The sequence below is a fragment of the Platichthys flesus genome, chromosome 18 (assembly GCF_949316205.1).
Source record: "Platichthys flesus chromosome 18, fPlaFle2.1, whole genome shotgun sequence".
NCBI classification, from domain to species: Eukaryota; Metazoa; Chordata; class Actinopteri; order Pleuronectiformes; family Pleuronectidae; genus Platichthys; species Platichthys flesus.
The window spans coordinates 13,795,651-13,822,576 of NC_084962.1; the positions used below are offsets into that span (position 1 = coordinate 13,795,651).

Sequence of the window (26,926 nt, forward strand, 5' to 3'; positions counted from 1 at the left end):
ACCTCCCTTCCTACCGTCCACCTGGTAGTGGGGATTCTCTGGATGTTATAGTAATGCAGCATGTAGGAGTGAGGAGGGAGAGAGGAAGAAGAGGAGCGAGAGCCTACCACTGCCAAACCCATACCTCAATGTCACTTCTTCAGTGCATGTGTTAAGTTAATACAACTATCCCCCCCCCCCCCCCCCCCCCCCTTGTTTACAGCTTAGTGTGGGAGGATAAATCTCAAAATGGACTATACTGCACATTATAGGCGTATATAAACATCTCCGTTAAATGTTTTAAGACAGCCTCCTCTCTTCTCCCCCGCGTTGACCCAGCGGCACCGCGGAGATGAGAGAAAATGGAGTTGTGGCGAGACGATAACGACGAGGCTAATGAAATCAGTGTCCTCTTACCCAGTGATGATGATCTCCGGGTAGCTTTGTGTGCCTTGACCCCAGTTTCCACCACTAATAGGCCATTCCTGGATAGATAGACACACACACACACACGAGCGAAAACACACATTGCGTTAGAGAAAACGGGAGAGAACAGGAAGGAGCACAGCTTGGTCAATGAACAGCGTGTCAGCAGAAACATCGATGTGAGAAATAGACGACATGATAAAACTGCAAACGTGTGAGAGTGCAAGGGAAAAACAAAAAAACAACAACAACACGGGCAGGACTCCTTGCAATTATAGATTACACAGCTCAACGAGTGTGCGCCGCCATCTGAACGTGTGCGTGCGGGAGAGAGAGAGAGAGAGAGAGAGAGAGAGAGAGAGAGAGAGAGAGAGAGAGAGAGAAAGTGAGAAGTGTCGGTGGGGGGTTTGGCTTTGAACACGTTGACACATACAAAGGTCACCAGGATGACTCATGGTGATCTTTATGTGAGAATGCCCTCCTGCAGCTCAGCCAGGCCATCGCTGCACACACACACACACAGACACACACCCACAGACACACACACGCACACACACAACGAAAAAAAAAATAAAAAAGGAAAAGCTAGGCAGCGAGTTTGGGTCAGTACACGCTGACATTTCCGACAGAGAGCTAGAACAAGACGACGGGGAAAAGAACACAGGCATATACATAATGGCTGAAGGAGCAGGGGGTCTGCCTCAGAAGACACAGGGATAAAGAGACGAGGATGAGAGGAGAGACGAGGCGGGGGGGGGGGTTGTTAGGTAATACGACACTATTATATACTCCATTTACCTTCATGGAAACACTGAGGAATATAATTCAGAACCTTGACTACAAATTAACAGAGTCTTTGGAGTGGAATGGTCTTTATCATGCAACCCTGTTGTTCCTGGAGTACAGCGGGGGGGGGGGGGGGGGGGGGGGTTTAGAGGGCGCAGTGTGGGACATTTACATTTCTAATTTAGGCATTTAGCTCTTTTATGTCACCGCTAACCAGGGCGACATGAAAGAAGACTCCACCCTCAGGATACTATTAAATGTTCATACATCATCAATCTGGGTGGGGGGGAGACCTACTTTGTGTTTTATTTTGAAAGCGAATCCCTGTCTTTGCAGTTCCGGCTCAAGAATTGGGCCTAAATATTTGCATTCAGGAGCCGTTTGTGATTTCCAAATAAGTTCCCAGAATAAAAACAACGGTATTATGGTTATAAAGCTATAAGAACAAGCATCTACATCTGTGAAGTAGGGTGCGGATGTGGTCTGCCACCATGAAGACAGGTGGAATACAAATACGTATTGTTTAGAGGGAAAGAAAAAGGTTAAAGCACCTGATGCAAAACATCACATGTGTTGCTGCTGGGTTTTATTTGCCCGTTCAGCACCTGTGTTGTTGCCGAAGCAGAAAATATACTCCTGCCCATATGGCCACCCATGGGTGTACTGGTCTTAAAAAGGAGGTGTGGTCAGGCACTTGGTGCACTGCTTTAAAAAAGCAACTGTGTCTACAGTGATGCAGAATTTAATTGTTATTTTTAAGACATGTTATCTAGACGGTAACATGCACCTACAGATGTGGGTGCACAACGAGCAGACACTTGCTACAGAAGCTTTATTTCTCACTGCCCGACAACACACTGACGAACTAATAACACTAATTACAACCCTTTTGAACCACACACCAGGCCTAGTGACCCCTTTTCCTTTTGGACACATTGGATCACCCTAAATCACCCTCAATGAACCTGGGGTTCAAATCAAGACATTTAAAGTATTATTATATATTTCCCTGACAATGACCCCATTGGTAAACTGGTAAAAGGCAGCTGATTTATATTGGTGCAGCAGCTGCAGGATTATCGGTGGATGGTTACAGTTAAAGTGCAAACAATTATGTTTGAGGCGACTTCATTTAAACTCTGTAATTCTTCTCCTCTGCATTTTTCATGTTTTAAAAAATCGTTTATGACACTTAATATATTTGCAAAGTAGAAGTCCCTGTATAAACAACGGAAATGATACGAGAAAACAGTTTAGAAACAGATTGGACATTTACCCGTTCAAATTTAAAACTGCTAAATGTCAGTCCATAATGAATAAAGAGTCTCATTAAATTAATTAAATATGAAGTGGAGATGTGTCTGCCGTGCATAAAGGGGTTTTGCAGAAGTGTGGGTGAGCACCAGTGCTACTGAATCAGTTCTGAGCAGCAGGAAAAACATGTTAATATAATCCAAGGATATGAAATAATGTTTTTCTTGTTTTTATCATTTATGACCTCGTTTCTTGTGGGACCCATCAGGCAGTATCCTGAGGCCCCGGGCTTTCACCTTCACTGTTCAGCAGCAGCAGCAGTTCTGAGCCTATGTTTAATTCTGGGTCAGGTCAGGTCTTATATTAATGGGTCAGGACCAGAATCGACTTACTGACTTCAATGCATGTCCGTAAAAATGTAAATGTGTAAAAATCTGTCTACAGGTGAGAATACAGCTCTTTAAAAAAAGGGAAAATGAATAATGAATAAATACATAACATTTACTTGGTATTAAATTAAACTTGTCCCTCAAGGACATTTCTCTTTTCCATATAAGTGAAACCAAATTACACATAAACTGCTTTGCCAAACCCATTTTGTTTCTATTTTATGTTTCCTCGGCTTCAGTGGGACACAAACAACCGGATGCAGTTTTTCCTGCAGTGTACCTTTTTGCTGTAGCCCTGTCGTTTCTGCCGCGAGCCAACGGAGTAAAGTGCAGGTATGAGGTCGGCAGGGCAGTCGGCAAAGTACTCGCAGCAGGTCACAGGAGACTCGTGGATGGTCAGGGGATAGGGGTTCTCGAATATGGGGTAACTGGTGACAAGAGAGCACGGGAAGAAATCAATAATAAGTCACATTTTGGAGAGTAAGTTGTGACATGATGCAAAGCAGAGGCGACAACCCAGAGTTTGTCGTATTTGATATTTGTGACCCTCACCCATTTTGTGCAAGGTCGATCACCACTAGATCCTTCTCCAGAAGGACCACCACAGCGTAAGGTTCCTGAAAATCTGAACACAGACACACAACTTTAGTAATGTTGCAATTCCTCAAGAGAGAGAGAGAGAGAGAGAGAGAGAGAGAGAGAGAGAGAGAGAGAGAGAGAGAGAGAGAGAGAGAGAGAGAGAGAGAGAGAGAGAGAGAGAGAGAGAGAGAGAGAGAGAGAGAGAGAGAGAGCTTTCTTTTTTGAAATCTGCAAAAACCACAGGGGGAGGAACATCTCGGAGCTTCTATGGTAAATGTATATATATGCCCTGAAGACATATATATTATTCTAAGTGATTTATAACTGCAGGGGATATTGCTCTGGTTAAATATTTGTATCAGTCTCATTAAAGATTAGACTTTCATATGCCACCAAGACGAATCCCTCCTCAATTCGAAGGCTGGTGTTTTTAGCTTATCTTTATTAACAGGGTTTCAACATACGAATGCAGATGAATGAAAAAGATGATCGCTGATGCATTTCAGTCGATATGTTCGAGCTAGAAAAAGAAACCAAGAGACTTCAAGATCCTGTCCCTCCCCTGTAGATTCAGAATATTCACATGCAGAACAAGATTATAAAGTGATAAGACTCAAGATAAGACTCGTGGTGTGGTTGCCATGCAGGAATCCAGGAATCTGACAAACAGATGATTTTTAGAGAATATATGCAGAAGTGTTGCTCCTGTTTTTTGCTGAGAGGCATTTAACCGCAGCAGCTGGAGGTTAAGCGCCTTGCTAAAGGGCACCTTGACAAAAATCTATGGGAATAGAGATCAAGACGTGGCTGCCTCTCTAACCTCGACTCGCCTGCTTCCCTGAGGCCATGTCCACCGGAGTAACACAGCACAGGTCTTTGCATTATGTGTACACAGCAGCTCCCATCCCCCTGTTTCGGGGGATATTTGATTTATTTGGAAAAAGCTTTGCACAAACATTTAGTCATGTTCTATTTGAGCGGATGTGGATGAGTGGCAGGTCTCAGACTGTCACCAGGTTTAAAGCTCTTTGAGAATTCTCGTCACACTCGCCAGTCTCGCTCCTCTTTACTTCCCCGGTGCTGAGTTCACATTCTGCTGTGAATCAACGTCCCATCACCGTCGCCACGTCCGTCCGCGCTGGGATTTAGGAGCTGGGAATAGCAACTATAATTGAGGCCACTTTCAAGGCTGATTAAGCTAAAGACACAAACGAAATTGCAAATCTAATCAAACACTTGTTTTTAAATTACGAGGAGAGAGAAAGAAAAAAGGATGTAGTCGACAAATAAGGAATAGAACAAACAAAACAAGGAACGGAGAGATGCCATCAAGTCTAATAGCGCGGAAGGAAATTATTGGGCGATAATTCTCTGTGGATTTGTGGCCATTAGTGACCTCTTTCATAAAGGGTTAGTTATGTTATGTGAGTTATATGATCCACTGAACATATATATCTTTTTGACTATAGTAGGTTTAAGCTTTAGAAACACAGACTTTAAGTGACTAAACTTTATTTTTAAAAGGGCAAATAGAGCACATTTATTATAGGTTATATTAAATTTACTTTGAGAAACTTCTAAACAGCTACTTTGTCTTTGTGACTGTTGTCTTCCCACTGAAGCACTGGTTTGTATAAAATGCAGCATCATCTGCAGCCCCATCATCCAGGATTACACATTAAAACTGCTTCACTCAGCCAGACATGTTCTGTGTAATCCTCAGTCCCAGTGATGTCCATTACCAGATGAAATCCGCGGGTGGTGACATAAGGTTGTAATAAGTGTAATGATGAAGTCACCATTGTTACATAACTCGCTAATCCTTCCTGTGGCTGTATATGTGCCGGATAACGCTGCACCAGAATTTACGTACTGGATTTCAAAACTCACAGGATCCTGCACCAGTTCATCCCCACGCTGTTGACTTCTCCATACAGGAAATAAGATCATTATTTAATTCATATGGAAAGATACCGTGTACAAAAAGAAAATCGAATATTCTGCGTCGGATAATGAAACCGAAATCGGATCCTTCCCCCCTGGGAAATTTCCTATATTTATTACAGAAACACACAAACACAATCCAACATAATTAAACACCGGATAGGTGTGTGTTGGCGTATGCGCGCGTGTGTGTGTGTTTTTCCATTGATATGATGACAATTTCTACACAATCGTAATAGTGAAGACAAGCACACGCACTCACCATTAGGGTATGGTGTTTCACAGAGTGTGAGGAAATCTACTATGGGATAGTCCATCTCCAGCACAGCCGTACTCTTTCCGTGCATTACCGTCAGACATGGCCGCCGGCCCACCGTGTCATAGGACAGCCCACCAGACAGGATTATGAAGGGTTCCCTGGAAAGAACCCACACATGTTCATAACACCATTACATAAAGATAATAACCATCACAATCATAACTTTATCTGTTTGGCACTTTTCAATACAGGTAACCAAAGGCTTTAATCAAACAATGTGAAACTCAAAAACAATCAGAGTAAAAGTAATAATAATATAATATAAGAAAAGTATTTGATGAAACAGATCTGCAGATCACATACAAGCAAATAACATCCTAATGATTATGATTTTTCTGTTGGAATGATACAACTGTGTGACAGAATATCACAGTGTGTGTGTTTTGTGTGCGTGTGTGTGCGAGAGCATGAGACACCGTACCCATTTCTTGTGGTTTTGTACTCCACTTTGAGAATGGGTTTACAAGGCTCTGGCTTCTTCCCGTCCTTGGGCTGTTTTCCTAAAAATAGCACAAACAGAAGTTACTTGAGTTTTGCCAGTTTGCTCCCACGCTTCACCTCCGCTTGTTTATCCTGTCATCCAGTTTCTTTCTTTTGTTTTGGTTTGACTGCCCCCCCCCCAACAGAAGCGTCACTTTAAATGCAGCTCTGAAGTAGTGGCATGGACAATAATAATACAAAAAAAAGGCCTGTTCAGTTTCAGAGAGGGGAGAGACAAAGAGCAGGGGCAGGAACATTTAAAGAGGGTGTGAGGATCACTGTTTACAAAAATCCATCTCCTCGAACCTCAGAGGCGGTCCTGCGAGGGGAAGTCACACATCCATCATGTGCACGCGTGTCTGCCAACGCACACTCTTGTAACGGAATGCGCAATGTGAGGCTGAATATATCCAAACTATTACCGACAAGCCAAACTGGGCCCTGAGGCAGGTTGTACACGGCAGGCCTGTATAATAAACGACAACTTTGAATAACTACATCTAAATAACAGATATCTGAAAAGACAATTAAAGGAGGACTTATAAGCCTTACTTAAACCTGTCAAAGGAATTTGCATAATTGCCCATTAAATACCAAACTAATTATGCATGCAGCAGTGGGAGAAACAACTAATTAAAAAAAAAAGCTTGTGTGGTGAAATCCCATACACACAAAACCCAGGTTGAGAAAGTGTTAGAAGTTTTTCCTTTTCTCTTTGTGCCCCTCTCTGACTCCCTCACTCTCTTTGTCAATTTGTCGCTCTCACACTTCCTCTCTATTTTCCTTCCAGGTCCTTCATCTGGTTGAGCTGTCAAAGTGCTCGCCGGGATGAGTAGTTGTGTGTGGGGCGGGGGGGGGGGCGGGCGGGCAGAGGGGTGTGGATTAAAATACATCTTCAAAAGAGCAGACTTGCTTTCTGCAGGAAATAAACAGAGCACCGGCACTAATGTGTGTTTGTGTGTGTGTGTGCGTGTGTGTGTGTGTGTGCACGCACACCCAGAGCAGAGCAAACAGAGGCAGGACATAATTGAACTGACAATAATCCTCTGACTGAAATGAGGAAACGATGAGGGAGACTTTTGAGGGATGGCTACGCTGAATACAGAGCGGGTCGTGGCTGTGACGGATTTTGAAAAAAAAATCGTGTTGCACCTAATAACCAAGTATTTGTCAAGTTATGAGTATATCAGCAGATATATTCCCATTTTGTTTATTCCCAAATATTGGTATTAGCATGGGCACCCAAATCCAAAGCACCACTTCACCACTATCCTCTATTTACTGAATTCAGAATGTAAAATGAAAGCTCTTCCTTCCCAGATTTCCCACCATGCAACACTCTGTGTAAACGCTGCGCAGCATCTGTTGCACAGGAAGCAACACGCGAGCGAATGAGGGTTGTAGTTTCACGACACGCCCCTGTGTTTGTGTACGGGTGAGTGTTTGTGTGTGTGTGCGACCAGCTCCTTACCGTGTGGGGTGATTGTCTGTATGGGTTTGCCCTGGCCTCTGACGTTCCATATGGTCAGAGTTCCATCCGAGTGACTGCAAATGAACTGCTTGCCCTCGTGATGCCAGGCAACTGAGTGGATCGCCTAGGAAATGACAGGAAGGAAGCGGGAGGGGAGGGAGTGGGTCAGTGGTTCAGCGGGATGAAGCATCGGGTGCCACCATCTCCATTTCGCTACAGGTTTGTTGTATCGCCGCAGCACATGGTGTTCATATGCGGGTTAAACACCCATGATTCTGGATTACGTAGACACATAGAACAGATGGTGAAGGTGAGAAAACGGAGCCTGGCCCCTGACATCACTGCACTTCCTGTGGCATAAATGCATATATTAGAAGAAACCTTATTTGACCCATTTACTGGAAGTGGAAGGGATTGGTCATATGTCCAGAGAAGCAAAGGGAAAGGTTTAATTAGCATGCTTTAACATTAAATTAATTCTCTTAAAAAAAGATTCCTATTAACTCAAAACAGGAAATAAAGTCAGCAAACACAGCTGAAGTGATGCATTCAGGTTCATCTGGTGTCATTTGGAGGCGTGGATTCAAAATGCTAATTATTAATTAAAGGAAATATAAAGAATTCATTGGGTCTCGGTTCAACTGAAGAAGAAGATGAGAAGTAGAGGAAAGTAAAATTAAAGTATAATGTTGAGAGTAGGGTTGTGTGTAGGAAAGGACCTAACGATATATCAGGTTGAATATGATACAATACAATACATATCGCAATAAATTAAGATACGATGCATATCACTATATAATGCAATACGAAACAATATGATACATATCGCAATATATTGTGATACAATACAATAGGGTAAATATTGCAATATTAAGTAATACTATATATGAAATAAAATATTTTCTTCCTGGAAATGTAAGAATAGAGCTACAGAACAATTTGTTGTGTACCACCTTGAGGGTCTAATATGTCCATTAGCTGACAATCTCTCAACTTGAGAGTTGTTCAGCCAGGTAGACAAGGAAAATAAAAAACACAATTGAAGATTCAAAATAGGAGATAAAATAAATGCAGTTATTAATGCTAACAGAGCTTTGGAAAAAGATTTTCAAAACCAAGACAATGTCCCCCCTGTCCTCTCATCTTCCCTCTCATCTCCCCGACCATCTGAAACAGTCCCGTTGCTGCTCTAAACCCGGCTCACGATGATTTATCTACTGACAAGCGATCGCTGAAAAACACAAACACATCATGACCAAAGTATGCCAGTAAAGGGCAACCTTGCTTATTGATGCCCTTTTCATAGCTCGTTATTAAACCCGCCGAACGTCTTGACATTAAGTAAATACGATGATGTTCGGCAAAATCTGTGTGAAGCTCGCAACCCCGGTTTCAAAGCAGTTTTGTTTAACTACATCCCATCTCAGGCCCCGGAGCTTTGTCAGGGAAAATGCTTTTTTTTCTTTCTGAGACAATGATGGGGCACATTCTCCTAAAAGACGCCTCGAATGTGTTCTACCCTTATTTTTGAGAGGCACTCTCTCCATATGAGATTGTTTTGACAGTTGAGTGTTCTTCTGGCTGTTGCCGCCTTCCGCTGTTGTGGGAATATCACACAGCTCCACTTATCGTTGAATTGTTAACCAGCGACAGGTTTTCCGCGTCCTCGTCTCCCATCGCTCATCCGAAGTGAATGATAGCGTCGCCGGCGCCGCCGACGTGAGCACACGGTCACGTCGAGGCAATTTACTCTAATTGCACTTGCCGTTTATCGTGTGTATCAGTTTTGCCCTCGGTGTGTCATTAGTCATAATTGGCGCCGTGTGTCAGGCTCAGCTGAAGGTGCAGAGTTTTCCAGAAAATAGCTAAACATGTGACACCAGTGTTCAACACAACACACCTAATGGTATCTGTGCCACGGTGAAGCGTTTATAGGTTTGGTGGGTAATGACGCCCATCTCCTACTCGCTGGTAAAGTCTGTGATCCTTTAAATTGTGGTTCTTTGCCAGGTCTTAAACTCTCGGAGACGACAGTGGGGAATAGTCTAAATCGGACAAAGGAGAAAGGGAAAAAAAAACAACAGTCAGGGGTTTTGTGAGGAGCATGATTTCGGATGCACGCCGTCTAGGTCTCATTATCCCAGTTCTCTCAGTGGGACTTCCTCCGGGTCACTGTTAGCTCGATAAGGCAGAGCTACGGTTGTGTGACATCACGCTGCATCCGCACACGGACTCAAGTTGTCTCATTACGCAGTTAATGACTCATTCCCTCTCCCTCCCTTAAAGACACAGAAATCGAACATGACTTAAGTTCTAAAAAGCTATCGTCCTTTCTCTGCTCCTGGAGTTTCCTGATGTCCTGTTCGCGATTGTTCGTTTCCTCGGAACTAATTAGAGGTGTGGTGAGTAATTGCTTAGGTGCCTCATTCAAGCTGGTGGGGGGGATGTGTGTCCTTGTGGGCAAAGCGGCGGGGGCTGTAGGACGCAGCCGTGGCCAAGAAGAGGAGATTGTTCGTCAACGATTTGTTGCCAGAAGTGATTCATCGGTGCCGAGTGCCAGTCGGTGTGGATGTGGTTTCCTGAATGCATTGTTGAACAAATTTGTGAGTCTGTAAATGTTTTGGCATTCCACCTTCTATCCCACTACATGTAAGATATACTTGTGAACACACATATAGTGTATTCTCTGGGATCTGGGTCCACTGTCGATGTTTGACGCTGTAGAGATTGGGTCTAAGATATTTTCTTTATGAAACATCTAGGGGCTCAACACTTTTCACACTTTAATGAGCAGGAGCCCTTATCCACCCAAACAGCGATGGGGGCGACGGGTATAGACACGGTTTCTAGAAATCTATCAAATGCATTGTTTACTGTGACAGTCCCATGTGGGAACACTGTGCTGTGCTTAATTGGAAAATTATCACGCTAATTGAAACACATGGTGCTCATCGTATCATACGATGCAAATTAAAAAGACTAATTTCATGATTTATTACATTAGGTCAGTTTTCTCGCAGATTGGTCTTTGGGGGATGAAAACACTTATTAAGAGTCACAGGCATCAGCATCACACAAACACAAACACACTACTGTATGGCAAACACAATACATAAACACAAACTTTGGTAAAAGGAAACAGACAAATACATAAACATGCATAGAATGCCAGAATTGAGTCACATGAGGAACACAAAGCCAGCTTTACCCCTCTAGACACACACATATACACACATGGGCTCTCAAAGCAAGGGTAACGCAGCTCAAGTAGAAAAACAACAAACAAACAAGCATTTCAGGACAAAGTCTTTCTGGTTTGGAACAGGAAATCTATTCTACTTCTGTTTTTGTGTTGTGCTCATTATATAAAACGTTGAGCTTCAATTTAACAATCAAGACATGTGCTGCATTGAAAAATGATGATGTACGTGCAAGAAAAGCAGTGTCAGAATTCATCTCAACTGAGAAATGGATAAAGTTGATATTTGTCACTACAGCTATCAGATAAACAGCTTTATTATTATTATTGCCAATTAGTAAATCCCTATGAAGATGAAAACATACATGCTCACGATAAGCTTCTTTATATTCCTTATATTCATCGACTCTAATCTCAAATGTCTGTGTCTTCTGTGATTGCATTCACAAAGTCTTCTTAATTACATTGTTGGAGAGGCAGAAGGTTTTAGTTGTAGGCAACATTAGCTTGTGTCTCATTGACAGAAGGTTGTAAAAAGTTATGATTCTCCCATGACACCATAAGTACGTATTAAGTCATTGGTAAATACAAGAAATCAATCAATCAATTACTATTCTGTGATCAAGTTCTAAACCTGCACAAAAGTATGGAACCCACAGAGTGACTAACATATAAAGAAAAAAAAAGGAATCTGCCATTGCAGATCAGACGCAGCAAAGTAAACCCTTCAATATATTTCATTTTTGCAATGAGTCATGTGACGAAATTTATCCACAGATCTCGGATGCAAGACGAGTGTGAGAGTCTTCTTCCTGATGGACAGAGCCCCGGAGACACAGACCATTACAGAGATATTCTATTCACTAATGGATACTGCGCCAGACCTGCTAAATGACGCATCAGCTATGAATACCTAAGTCACATGTCTGTGTTCTCAACAAGTCTTAGGGGGAAAGAGAACATTTTCCTAATGAAGCCAGACTCTGGTCCAATTCAAATGTATTTGTATCATTTCCTTATAATGTTATTAGGCAACCAGATGGTAATTTATGGCACACGAGTACATCATAATTAAGTCAACTGAGCCGTCTGGCATTAGACTGTATTGGCCTATAAGGGCGACATCACACTTTGGGAACTTGATATAAAACCTGCTACTTATTGGTTTACAACAACTTGTTTTAAATCTGACTGAATCTGTGTGATGCATTAAATGCTGTCAGGTTGTGTATTATGCATTTTGGTGTTAACATGTCGATGACATAAAGTCCAGAGAACTTGCTTGAAAATAAAGAAGTTAATATTGGGTATTTGTGGGAACTAGTTAACACATTATTACTGTGTTACTATCTGCCTTTAGCCACGTTTTACTGCTTAGTGCATTTTTTGTACATTTACATTTGTGCAGAAACATTCGAGGATCATCATATACTGGGCTAAATATGGCACAGACTGCTTTTCTGACTTTTCTGTGATTGAAGACGAGATGAATTGTTACAGACGACTTCAGGGATTTGAAGTTTGGCCGTTTGTTTTAAACAGACAATAGAATAAATTTTAATTATGGGCCTATAATATTCACTTTGAGGGGTAAGAAGGAACTCCATTCTGGGTGCAATATCAGCCAGTCATCCGGGCTGGACTGTGATCAAGGTGTTGAGTCAGAGCGGAGCAGGGTCGGGATGACGGATGCTCTCTGGCTAGCACTCACTGGAAGCCCATAGTTCTCATCCACAGCTAATAATAGACGAACCCGCTGAACGGCACAGTGAACGACGTGTTCTGTCGGCTTCTGGAGAGAATGTGAAATCATACGTTTTATCGCCTGCACTGTGAGAGTGAGCACAACGCTGTCAGGTTATGTTCCCTGATTTGCTGACATGTCTGCAGGTTGACAGTGTCTATAACAAACCATCCGAGCCAAAACTCTTTTATCTTCTGTACATTCTGTGAATTATACTTGATATTCTGTGAGAAAGTGTTTTGAGAAAATCGTTACCAGCATGCCAGGAATGCAGAATCAAGCATAAACCACAAAGTTATCACTGACTGCCTTGTTTCCACACATTTCCATCAGAACTAAAATATAGCTTAAGACTTGCTTATTCTAAAAGTCTCAATTCACGTCTGCGGGCTAACTAAGCTGCTGAAAGGAAGAAGAGGAAAAGCTTCCTTGTTCATTTCAGTCAACAACTTTGATACTTTGCAGCAGGCTTCTAGGCAAATGGAGTTTGTATGAAAGCGCACAGCGGGGGTTGAAAAAAGAGAGCGCAGCAGGAAACATATGGATTTGATGTCTGTAAGAAAGTTCTTTCACTGAGCAGCATTGTTTGAAGAGGCTTTGATGGGGGGGGGTTGCACAAATTGATGATGTCAGAGAATGACAGCAAATGATTCTGATTGTACCAAGTCATTCATGCATTACAGATTTCTGACAATTAAAGATATTGAACATACTTTTTTTTTTGCAGTAGAGCAACACATTGATATCATCACATCAACTTAGACACACGCTTCTATGGCATCATTCCGGAGTGAGTCAGTAGATTTCAACACATATCTCGTGAAGATTTTACACAATTGAGATTCAAGTAAGATCATAGGACCATAAGAGACCACAGGAGGAAGACATTGTGAGTTCATGATTTGGATCACGCCGAACCCTTACCCTAACACAAACCTCACGATGTTTGTTGTTGTCAGAAAGTCTGGACTCTGCACTGCCCTCTAGTGGATTTCTCTTTTTTGTATATGTAAAAGTAGCCTAATTGAGCCTCGACACAAAAAAAGCCACCATCACTCTCTAATCCATCTCATTTGTGTTAGTCACACCACGGTCCACTACAGAAAAGTAACGGAGCGATTACAACAGCACTTGTGATGCAGCACAGCAGAACACAAGAACCGTCCCTCAGGGCCTTCGAGGTCTGGTCTGGGACAAATTGAAACTTTAAAGATATCTGAAAACCATCCGAAAAAACCATTTGGATAAATACAGTTTAAGCCAAGACCACAGTACATTACAAAGCAGCGGACAGAGTGGCCGCATGTCGCAAACTCTTTGGCCTCGTCAGTGTGAGCCATAATTGAATGACTCGAGGAGCAGCAGCCTCCCAAACCCCACCCCTACCCACTCCCAAATTCCATCCCACTCATGCACCAGTCTCTGGAGAGGTGTAACTGTAGGGGTTTGGAGAGATGAGATGAGCTCCCTCGGGGGACTCGACACCAGCGACTGTAGTGCCCTGGGTGCAGCGAGAGGATATTAGCTTATCAGAGAGAGGGAACCGGAGCAAAGACACAGAGAAGGAGAGTTTGTTGCTCTAATTCCTGCAGTCCTCTGTGACTTTTGTTATCTCAGCGTGCTTACAGCTCCACGGCACTGCCGGTGAGGTGAGCACCAGAATAAGAGTGGAGATAATCTAATTATCTTACCCATGTGGTCGGGCTCTGTGTCAGAGTACTACGCACGCCGGTGTATGACCGCGCACACGATGACTGTGCGTGTGTTTGAGATTTCACACGTGCCCTCACAGCCATTCGATTGGCTTGGTGCAACAAAGAATCTTGGTTTGCGACAGATCCGACTGCACCGAGTCTGTCACAAATCTATAATCAATTATAAAGCAATCCAAACACAACTACATGAGGAAATAAGACGTTAATTGCAAGCCTATCAGATGAAAGAACAAGCAGTTTGGAGTATAACCTGTGTACAAAGATGGATGACATGACAGCTGCCCATAAGTGAAGCCTAAATGTCTCAATCACCCACAAGAGGCTAACTGCAGTATGGATTATAAGTGAAAGTCAAGGATTTTTTAAATCAAAAGTAGTTTCTGTCATTTCAGGTAGTTCTCGTTATGATTTATTTGTGCTTTAAAAACGGGATGAATCATCATGATTGACAGCCTAGACTGACTCAGGATCAGTCAAACACGTGCATCAGCGGGTATTCGCAGCCGCGGCTCCATGAGCCGATAGCTATCGCCAAGATTCTGACTCACAATGCACAAGATGGCAGCGTTTGTATCCCGGCTATTTTGGATTCATTTCTGGAAAGTGGGAGGAAGTGGGGGGGTGTCGTTGAAACCATTCAAATAAATGAACTAATCCTAACCTGTTGAATTAAGTTTGTTCCCAGTTTTTTTTATTACTTAAAAACTGAATTAACTTAATCAAAAGGTCAAGCCTCAATTCCACAGCTCCATCACCTATTCACCACTCTGCAGGCTTTGGCTCCCGATGACATCATCGGGAGATGGCAGAGTTGGTCTCTGGGATATTTCGGTTTCATTTCTGGACAGTGGGGGGGACGGTAAGACACGTCGTCCATCTTAATACAGTCTTTGGCTTGGACAGTGATAAATATGGATGTGGCGGACGTATGTAATGTATTGTGACAGGAAACACCGATTTAATCTAAACTCAGGACACAGTCTCGGTTTGACACATGCCAGGTCCAGAGGGAATCTGAACCGCTCTGACACTGTCTACTTTTTATTGTTGTGTTTTCTTTTTATTTATAGACGCAAACACTGTGGCCTCTGGGGAAGCCAATAAAGCCTCATGACTCAGTGCTTTAAAAAGTGGACCTCTTGCAGAACCCAGCTGCCCTTTTTACAACCATAATATGCCAGAAAAAAAAAACTCTACCGGCAACCTCACCTCTGAGACGTGTACCTGTGGCACTCTACAGGATAAATCATAAGAAAAGGTGCACTATTGTGAAAATAAAAAATTGTTTGGTCATTTAAGTGCCACCAAAATACACTGATTTCACGAGGTGAGTCATTTCATGATTCTTACCTCCTAAGCTGATGTTCAGGAATTATTTTTGATGAGTTTTTCAATTCTTCTCAGATGAAAATCTAATTTAAGCCATTTTTAAGACACAAGCTTTGAAGTTTAGGTGCAAAAATGTTTCCTCTGTTTGCCTTTTCACGGATGAACAACAGAAAGCAGCATCTGCGCTTTTGATGAAACTTTTTTGAAATGTGTTGTCATTCCAAGTTGACATCTTTCGTCTGCAACTAGTATGACACCTCTTTTTCCAACTGTGATATTTTTTTTTACATTTTGCATCCATTGCATTTTAGAAACACCCTCAACACATCCACTTGCTTACTGTGGATTCTCCGGACAACATCCGGCTGTATTCTCACATGGGCTCACTAAGACGTTTCAGTAGAGGGTTGGCCGGACAAACTCAGGAGAATAAACAAAGTAACTGACTCAGCGTTTTCTGCTCCCAGCCCTTCTGGATAAATTCAGTATGAAACAGCTTCGGTGACTTCGCTTAAAATTGGCTGTAAAACACTAGCAACACATTATAGCTGGTATTTCCAATGAAATCCTGTGAACCTCAACCCTACAGGAAGTAGAAAGCCCTGTTCCTTCCCACTCAGCACTCTCTGTTTGAACTATCATCAGCTCTAAAGCCCAGGTGACAGAGGACACAGAGGTGTGTGTGTGTGTACACTACGTAGAAACAACTCAACGTGAGCCTTGTCATCGGCAGTAAACTCTCAAGCTCCGTTTTTTTGTCCCAAGAATAAACTCTCTTACACGCGCGACCGAATACAGATCAGCTCATGCATATGTGATTTAATTTCCAAGTTTCTGCATTAAAAGATACTCCGTGGATCAGAAGCCGCTGGAGAAGAAAGGAAATAGGAGAGATTTGCCTACCTCATCGTAAGTGTAGCGATAGTCGGCCTTCTTTGATTTCAGATCCCACATGACCACGATCCCAGACTCGAATCCAATTATAAGCTGGAGAGGGAAGAGCGACAGGCGAGTCAGTGCGATAGGTGGCAGAGATGACAGAAGGGAGATAGAATAGACCCCGTGATGGGCAGAGAAAGAGGTAATACATTTGACATTCAAACACAGCACGAGAGGAAGTCAGGTGCGAGTAGATGAGACTGGCCCGGGGGGGACACCTGCTCTCCCTGGCTCACAAGACACGATAATAGAAAAAAAAATTGAGAACATGAAGTGTTTATTTACAGAGACAACATCTAATCTCTGTACTTTAAATATCAGATATGTATGACTAAAGTACATTCTGTTTTGAGCCTGGGAAATTACCGTCCAATAGCACTTCACAACAGGAAGCTACCACTTCCGCCGAGGAGGTTATGTTTCCACCCGTCTGTTGGTTTGCTCCTCAGCAGAATTACTCAAAAACTACCGAATCAATTTCCATGAATCTTGGTGGAGGGACGCGGGCCAAGAAAGCATCCATTAATTTTGGAATGGATACAGAAAAATGGTGCAGATGCAGAAGTTTTTTTATCACAGCAAAAAAAAATTCAAATCCTAGGGAATAATTCATAGATCTTGGTTTATCTAGGTAGATTTCTATAGGTAAACTCTACTGAATGCCAACCTAAAAGCACTTTTATTGAAGTAAACCATGTAACCAAACAGTTTTATTATGACCTGAAAGGTTTCCAGTGGACTTTTTGTCAGTTATTAACATTATGGAGATTTTTTAACGAGTGTGTAATTAGTTTTTCATCGTGTAGGTGTGGTTTCTCCTGCTGACTGGAAAAGGAAGCGTGGATCACAGCAGTCCAGTTAACCTGGATGTAAATGAGGTATGGACCTACTTTAAAAAAACAAGCTCAAATGATTATGAGAGGAGTTTGTTCAACTTGACTGACACTGAAAACCCATTTTGATGAGAAACACTGAATGTAAATATTACCTCAAGAAAACCTCCACAGGGAAATTAAGCATTGCAAAAAAAGTCCTGTTACACATTTCATTCACGTTCGCTGATGAAATCCTTGACTCATCAAGTAGCATTATGCTAAAACACAGACTTAATCGTTGATCACAGACCCTGAAACACCAACCCATCTAATCTCAAATAGGACTAAATGCTTTTGAAACCAGGGTGCGGATAAGCGGTTTAATCTGGGGCATTGCATATGCTGTGAAAGATTGATACAGGAAGGAGAGTGACAAGTATTTAGTTCGATGAAATTTAGGGTTTACCTTTCCCTCATCCATTGGGTTGTCAGTTATATGGACGACAGGTCCGGGGTGAGCCTTGGAGGACCTTGAGAGACACAAAGATGAAGAGAGATTGACATCAAAAGCGAGGCCATAGACGTACAGTTCTCTCACTTCACATAGGGACAAAGCGAGGGTTGAGGTAGGATACAAGTGTCTTTGAACCTGAGGACGGTCCACGAGGGAGGACAGAGCTGTCAATCACTCCAGGGCTCTAAAAGGCTGTTCAAAGACATAAGCCCACTGAAGGTTGTGATGGATGGCTCTGTCCGGCCAGGCGATCCCCAATGGCTGTGTGTGTGTGTGTGTCTGTGTGTGCGGCCATGCTTGTCCGTGCAAGTGACCATTTGCATGTCAGCAAAGAAGACAGCTCCAAATGCTCGGCTGCCCCCTCATCTCCCCCCTTTCCCTTCTGCGCTTTACCCTCCAGACAGCCTTATGTCAAATCTGCTCGCTGTGTGCCACGTGGCAGCGCAGTTTACCTAACCTGCCCTGCCTTACAGATATGATGCGGGCTGAGGAAGGCAAGAGAAGGTCACAGCTTAAAGAAGAGTGACTGTTAGAGGCTGGAACACGAGGGGAGGGAGGGCGAGGGGGGGAAGCGGAAGGCGCTGCAACCAAATGTAAGTAATGTAAAAAAAGGAGGGAAGGCAAAAGTCCTTGTTCGGGCCTGTGTCTCAGCAGTGCAGGATGTTTTTAAACATGCTACAGTCTGTCAGTGAAAGACGAGAATGAAAAGATGTGTACATGTCTCAATAAGAAGAATATACTTAATCCAATTTTGAACCCAATTGCCCAATTTACAGCAAACAGTGTGTGTGTGTGTGTGTGTGTGTGTGTGTGTGTGTGTGTGTGTGTGAATGTAGCAGGTAGCAGACAGTCAGTCAGTCAGTCAGTTGTCTCTATATTTAGCCTGTTAGAGCCTTATTACCTAAGCTCTGCTGCAGCTGGAGCTGTTGATTTATCTAATCCCCCTTCACTGCCTGTCTCCCAGCTAACAGCCGGCCACAGCAGCATGCACACACACACACACACACACACACACAGAGATACAGACACACACACACAGAGATACAGACACACATACAGGGCTACAGCCACACATTTGCATGACGGCACAATTAAGACACATCTTTAACACCGGAGCCCATTTGTAAAACACACGCCCATAACGACTACCCTCGTGCTCCGTCGCAAAACACAACGTGATCGCACAATAGCCCGTCTCTCTCCTGTCCCACATGGTTTATCTCCTTTTGTTCGCAGGAATTGAGACGCAGTGTTCTTAGCGTTCCCCCTGCGAGAGTCTTTAATTTGTTAAAAACCTGTTAACGTACAGTAAATACATCGGACATGAGCGAAATCGGAAGGTCCACAAAATGCACGTTCAGGTTTGGGAGATAAAAGAATCACCATAGCAACAGAGGCAGGACGGGCAGAGCGCAGCCTCCCAAAAAAAATCATCCCTATACTCTGGCACAAACACACAAACCCACCCACACAAACTCACACATCTTTGTACTTCTGTATTTGTGAGGATTGTTAATTAACATAATGCATTCACTACCCGGAAACTCTAAGCATCACAGCCAAACACCGGACAGCAACCTGTGTCTGAAACACAACGCTCCCCCAAACCCTGAAATCAATACTTCACTGTCCAACAGCCATTTAAAGTTAGGAGCAACAGGCCCCCCCCCCCCCCCCAACAAAAAAATCCCAGCCTACCCTAAATGCCCTTATTCTGAAGGTCGTACAAATGTAACCGGTCCTCACAAGGACAGAAGTACACACAGACACACACGCCGCCTGCTTAACTACTTCAACACGCTCCTGTAACCACACATCTCTGCCTGTATACTGCTATTAACTCTGCGTTCTGCATACTGAGTGAAGAGGCCTTCAGGGACAAGAACATTTGGCTACGTGTGTTTATAAGTGCATGTGTTGTGTGCATGTGTTGTCACCCTCATTGCATCATTTTCAGTTTCATTCTTATCTTTCGGCTTTTGATTTAAGGTCTTGCATATCTCACTCACACCCTTATACACACACACACACCAAAGGGAATATACACATGCAATGTGAGCACACACAGATGCACGTGACAGAAACGCATTTGTTTCTAAGTGGAGTTAAGAGCCACATCTCATTTAATTTAACAAATCTCTCCAGTGCTAGAGGAGAGACACACACACACACACAGATTGACACTTACTCTCACCTTAACCACAACTACATGCCGAACTCCAGGGCCAGTCCTCAGGATATATAGCTTTCAATTTCAACCTAAACCTAATTCTCACCATGACTCGAAAACAGAAGGTATTCCGTCAGCATGCCTTATTTAGGAGCCTTACTACACACACACTTCAGATAACGTGCACGGTGAGGACCCGAACATCTGGTGTCACCACGGCTGACACTCTCTCGGGCGGCAGAGGCGCAGTCACCATGTGTCACGGCAGCAACATGGTTTGAAAATCCTCTTGTATACCACATGTGACCTCAGAAGACTCTACCTGGGATTTCCCTGAGCCTCCCACAGAGGCCACAGGTTAAGACCCTTACTGCTACACATCCTCCTCCATTCTCTCTCCCATGTCACACCTGCTATCCAGTCCATAAGAGCAAAAGGCCCCTCGACAGACTCTCGAATAACATTTCACATATCTAATGATCCATTTTCTGTTATATCTCCTTATTGTGTCTGCACAATGCATAAGCAATATGTCAATATATATTGAAAAATCATGTTGTGATAGTCACTGACTCTGAACAACCATATGAACAACAATATCTTTTAACAACACAAATCCTTGCACTGAGCAAAAACGATTTCAACAAGCAAACTTGTAATTTGTCACTTCTCCCTCTAAGGACGTTGGGGGTTTTGAATGAAAGCCGGGGCCCCTATAGGGAAGTTGACCGTTGGCCGACCCCTGGAGTCACTGGGATGATTGGCCTGCAGGACACTGGATGCTGAGGGACACTCGGCCCCTGCCCTGATGTGCTGCACCAGCTGATGAACCCACACGTGATTAAATCCACATCATGCAGGAACATTCTGAGATGCAAACAAAGTATTTACAGTAGCTTCAGGGTCGTGAGTGGGAGAGCGGGAGAACATGAGAGAGGTCAGAGCAGGAGAGGCCTCCGGGGCGCACGTCTTCACATGAACTATGTGTCACAGTGAGCCGTTAACATTTCACCACTCCTGTCCCACTTCCTCCTCGCCGCTCTGCACCCAGTGACCATCAAGCTGCATCAAATCAAACGCACAAAAAGACGCAGCCAAACACATGCTGCCAGCTACACACATTAACATGCGTGTACAGGACCCTGCATACATGTCGACAACCATGTAAACACAGGCAGATTTACATGTGGCCCTGCTGCAGTGCCCTTAATGTGTACAGCACTGAGTGAACTTTGGTGCCACGTAATTACTGCAGGATGTGTGTGTGTGAGTCTTTTCGGCACAGTGAGAGGGAAACAGAGGTGTGAGTCACCCACACACACACACACACACACACACACACACACACAGAGAGCATTGGCCAGGCCAGGGCAGGCCCGGGGCCACTGGCACGGCTTCTGCAGCTCGTCTCCAAATAGCAGGGCCCGAGGGGAAGACGACCCCGGAGCTCGCCACATCCTAGCTTCATTACAACAAATCGCAGCAGAGGAGAGGTGTAGCTGGCAGGGCTTTAGGTACAGTCTTCAAATAATGCTTTCACTCGCACTTTACAGTGTGTAGCTGACAATAGTACTAATGAGAACTCCCTCTCGCCCTTCCCAGCTGGCCCAGGAGAACAAGAGAGCAACCCCACGCCTCTGTGATCTGCATCAAACCACAGGGACCCTCTCATACACTCACACACAGACACGCAAAGTGAGAGCATCTGCCGTCTTCAAAACATAATGATATTGCACAGAATGGCCGAGAAACCTCATTTCCTCAGGCTAATTGTGCAGGGCTACGGTTCGGGAAGGAAACAACGTCGCGTCAAAGAAAGTTGTGGTGGCTTAACAAAGCTGTTCGGGGGTGGAGGAGCGCGATGTGTGGACAGACGATGGGCGGGTTCCTACAGAGAGTCATTATTGATACGGGTGGCCTGCAGGAACCGACGAGGGAGCAGAGAGGGGAGCAGATGCAGAGGCTGTATCTGTAAAGTCGTTTCCAGACATGCAGACTTTCTCTTTAACACGTGAAGGAGGCAGCTGAGAGATTCTCCAGGTCAGACACATTCACAAGAACAGGAAAAGGTCTTGATGACATCCTCTATCAATGGCTTCTTCAATATCCACATCCTCATCGGGACAATGTCCTGAGTTTTAACTAGGACCCTCTGACTCCAGATAATTTCTGGAGTCGTCTGGAGTTCAGTGCATGTCTGAAAGCAGCTTCACAAAATGGAAAATATAGGGGGCGGGTGAGGGTTCATATGCAGGTCGATGTTGTATGAAAGTAACATTAGCCATAAAAAAAACATAACTGGTCTCCTTTATTGTTTGGAAAGTGCATGTCACCGGATTATTGCAAATATAAATGGAAATTTTGACTTTTATTATCTCGGACAAGCAACCCGCTGAATGTTTAGAGGACGGAGGCTGTTTAAAGTCCCACTTACAGACCGTCTGACCTTTAGTTTGATGTGAAAGTGGCACAATGGTCAATCTCTAATTCCCAGGAAAACTCCAGGGTTTTAGATAAGGCTGCTTCTTAGCAACGTCCAGGCTGATGTGGCCGAAGGGGATTTGTCATCAAAGCAGTAAATTGTCAAGTGTGATTCCCACTGATGGCTTTTGTCTGCAGCTGGCCTGGATACAACCATCACTCGATGGCGTGAGAGCTTCTCGGTTTATGGTTCATTTGTGGCGATTTAACGAGATTACTTCTCTACTGGCAATAGGAGAGGAGTCATTCCCCTTTTTTACCTACTAGTTTAGGTGTAAGAGAGGAACATCTTACTCCTGCATCGGTGCAAAGATGCAGTCCATTAAGTCAAGATGCTTCTGCCAATTAATTTATTATTCCCAGTGTTTTTGAATGCACCAGATGTTCCTATAACCCAATGGTAGAAGTTTGTCTAAGCTTTGGACATGTTGGAACAACGTGTGGGTGATCGTGGTAAAACAACTTTAAGAAGGAGAGTAACATACTGTAAAGGTGAAGGTGAATAAAAAGAGATTAGAATTACACAGTAAAAGTTATTGCTCGTCCTTGTCAGGAAGAACCTCGGTATCGACCTTGTGGTCTTATCCATCCTCCATCTCGTCATTATCGCTGCTTACCTTCCTCCCCTGCCCTCCTTTTTCTCTTTAATTGGAAACCTCTCTCCGTCCTACACTCATCTGCACGTCTCCCTCCTTCCCCAAACCGTCTCCCGCTCTGCCCTCTGTCACCTGCATTTATCCTTCTGCCACCACTCTGTTCCTCTCCTCCATCACACATCCTCTCTGCATGTCCTTTTCCCCAGGCGAAAAAAATCACCGTCTCATCCGACCCACTCCTCTCTGCCACACTCCCCTTCTCCTCCTCCTTCTCTTCCTCCCTCTCTCTCTCTCTCTCCCACCGCTCACTCTCGACTTTCCTACCCTGCAGCCCTTTCGACGAGCCGAGACGTCTGTGTGGGCCATACACTGATCTCGACAGACACCTGTTTCCACCCCCCCCCTCTCTCTCCTCTCCATCCCTCCTCCTCTTATCCCTCTCTCTGAACACACACACACACACACACACACAGGGAGAGGGGGATGAGGGGATGGCAAGAAGCAAAACGCTCCAGTGAATAATTTAAGTCGCTACAGCGGGGAACCAAAATGGAGCCTGTCAAGCTGACAGATCCATTGAAACCGCGAGGAGACAGGTCGCTCACTACCTGAAGTCGGATACTGTGCCTGGCAATGATAGACTGACTAATGATTCTTTCTCATCTCATTACGTTTAAACTACAATAACCTTTATCAAAGGCAAAAACGCTGATTGCACAAACAGCCCCCCCCCCACGCCTCACTTAAGGGGCTGCAAGGCGAATCGATAAGAGAGAGATAGGCGTCGCAGTATGGGCAATATGAGTTGGATTCATGCGGAGTTCAATTATTGATCGGTGCATCGGCGGTTTACTTTGCACAAAGACCCCAAATCACGCCGGTGACAAAAAGCAACAGAGGAGGAGAGTTGGAGGTGAAGATAGTGGGAGGGCGGCGACACTTACAGTTCGATGGCTTTGTTCCACATGATCACATAGCCTGAGAGGGTAAAGGACTCCACGTTGACGATGTGGATGTTCCCTCGTTCCGTGCCGATGTACAGCCACTTGCTCTGGAAGGGCAGGTGGACGTAGGTTATTCTGCGGAGAGAGACGGAGGAGAGACAAAGCGTTAGTGAGCGACAGGGTTTGGACAATCGGGGGTTACACAACCACCGAGAGACAGACTCCGGTGGAGGAAATCACCACCGAGCTATTAGGAGAGATGAATTATGCAAAACTTGGAGAGGGTTATTTACCACTCGGCCGGGTCGAAGCAGAGATTTGAGTCATTCTTTCGGCTCCTTGTCTCCGGACCTACAGGACCCACGAGGCCAGAGACACCCAGAACTCTCCTGTTTTCATCATCAACCCCCTAACCTCCCCCTTCCATCCATCCATCAGACTTAGGCGTAATGAGAGGTTATAAACCCGTCCCTCCTTAACTGCAGCTATCCATTCATCTTCTCATCCCTTTTTCATCATTCTGTTCTTTCATCCATCTTTCCGTTCAACCTCCGATCCATCTGAGGAATAATAATGTTCAACCTTGGTAATCCAGCTGGCTAATATTTCAAGGTCGTCCAGCTCCGCCGGCGAATCCTTTTTGGATTCTGTGTGCGGCGGTTTGAGCTACTAAACATGTGGACCCGAGTGACCCTGCGCCTTTAAGACGAAGCCGCCCCCCCCCCCCCATGCTTCATCAGCTGGGAAAACCCACCTAAGTAGGAAGAGGGAAACAAATCTGTAACCATTTCTTTTTACAGCACTTTCTTCTCTGTCCATTATTCATAAGAACGACACGCTGGAGGGTTTTTTTTTACCCCGCAGATTAACTCACATCCAGAAATGGAATCACTCAGCACAACAAGTTTCATATTTGAACGTAAGAACGGCTGTCAACGAGGGACTAAGTAGCTTTGTCAAAAAAATAAGATTTAATAGTATCTTGACACAAGTTGCTTCCACGAGATCCTCTCCAGGAAACTACAGCATGGTTCACATTTGATGATTAAGGGCTACATTTACTACATGTTGTTAAAAAAAATCTGACTAGAAGCACAAGATGAGACTCATTATCTTTTACCAAAATGATGAAATTAACTAAAATTCCTCTGCTGGTAAGAAAGAATTGAGGATGTTAATGTGATCAGGACAAGAAGGATGTTTCTTCTTGAACATTTGACAAAGTGTCCAGATGTGGTGTGTGGTGTAGAGGAGAGGGTTAAAGATGTATCAGCACTTTAAACACAAACTGGAGCGAACATGTCCTTGCATTGACCTTAAGTCCTGTGCTTTAATGCTCACAGAGCTTGTATCTCCCACACTTTTGTTGCAGGGCTGTGTTGAGAGTAAAACACACACACACACACACGCACACACACACCCACACCTTCCCTCTCTGTCCGGCTGCTCTGCTCTAACACATGAATATATTCATATTTCTGAGCTGAGTTGCTGGGCTACTTAACATAAATCTCATCCACACGGTCCAAACGTAGGAAAAGACACAACATCCAGGAGTAACACGACCCGGCCCGATCAAATATGGGAGTTTTACGAGTCGCACATTTCTATCTCATCTGGGAACAACAAGGTTTCTTTATTCTCTATACACTATTAATTTGCCTGGATTTTTTAAATCTCAACCAGGAGAGAAAATGTGTCTGCTGGTTCTAATTAGCTGTTTCGGACCAGGTTTCATTTGAAGACAGTGTGGCAGGAGCAGGAGCCGACTCACTGAAACACGACCAGTGGATCGCTGAGTACACACTCACTCTACAGACTCACTTAACCAGGCAAGGTGACTAAGAGCAACATGACTTTTCATGACAACTCGTGGCGTCCTCATATCCAGTAGCCAGACTGTCGACTGGATTTAATGTCCTTTTTTTCCATCTGCACAAACAGATGTGCCTTGTCTGTGTATATGAGGCTGGAGTGTGTTCATGTGCTAGTTTTCATGGATGTGAATTTGTCACATAAAAGCACAGCGGGTACAGATGTGTGTTTGTAATGCGTGTGTGTATATTTGCGTTTGTGCATGCTTCTTATCTGCAGATATGAATTAGTGTAGCTATATATGCATTGTATGTAAATCTACTTGGAATATATGTGTGATCTGCGAACGTGTGCACATGCAAGCTCGATGATTAAGTGTTCAGAGATCCAGTATTTGAGGGCCAACTGAGAGGCAGTGTCGGGAGCATAATTACACAAATTTGCTCGCAGTTTGTGAGAGTGTGTGTGTGTGTGTCTTTGGTGTGTGTGTTTGTGTGCATGCAAACACAAGTGTTTGTGTACTTCCGTGCGTTTCGCCGCGTTCACACTTGCTGTGCGCGCACAAGTCTCCTGGTGAAATCTCCAGCTTCGAGTGGTCACGACACACAAAGGCAGCTGCCAGCTTGCAGGCTCAGGGCCAAACACATTGCCTCGGAAATGACAGATGCCTGCCACACACAACACGCTGAGGCTATCTGCACTTTGGGCTGGAGTTGCATGAGAGCACAGTTCACTGCAATCTAATTGGGGAGAGGGGGGAACTTTGCAAAATCGCCTTTTGTGAAACAGGGTTTTCTGTGATGTTCCCATCAAAGAGGATTATTGCCACAATGAACCTGCTTGTAATTAGAACACCATCAATTTGAAAACTTTGATTCAAACTGCTTTTATCTTGTTGTAGGTTCCTTCACTGAACAGATTTTGTGTAATTCGCCCTTCAGCATGGAACCGACCCCTTCACTGGCTGACCGCATAATAATGTGCTGTAAAGAAGATGATCCGGGTCCTTTAATAAAGGCGTGTCAGCAAAAACAATAA

At 44.1% G+C, this 26,926-nt stretch overlaps 1 protein-coding gene across 2 annotated transcripts in view; it reads right to left on the bottom strand.

The window, feature by feature from the left end:
• The window catches only part of stxbp5a (syntaxin binding protein 5a (tomosyn)), an 86,981-nt gene that overhangs the window by 17,320 nt on the left and 42,735 nt on the right, over positions 1-26,926 (bottom strand). For both annotated transcript variants that reach the window (XM_062411833.1, XM_062411834.1), the window contains exons 6-14: positions 24,074-24,208; positions 17,835-17,898; positions 16,518-16,601; positions 7,628-7,751; positions 6,098-6,176; positions 5,620-5,774; positions 3,387-3,459; positions 3,115-3,262; positions 397-464 (exon numbers count right to left, since the gene is read on the bottom strand). In XM_062411833.1, the coding sequence (XP_062267817.1) occupies positions 397-464; positions 3,115-3,262; positions 3,387-3,459; positions 5,620-5,774; positions 6,098-6,176; positions 7,628-7,751; positions 16,518-16,601; positions 17,835-17,898; positions 24,074-24,208 (930 nt within the window). The remainder of the gene's footprint in view (positions 1-396; positions 465-3,114; positions 3,263-3,386; positions 3,460-5,619; positions 5,775-6,097; positions 6,177-7,627; positions 7,752-16,517; positions 16,602-17,834; positions 17,899-24,073; positions 24,209-26,926) is intronic.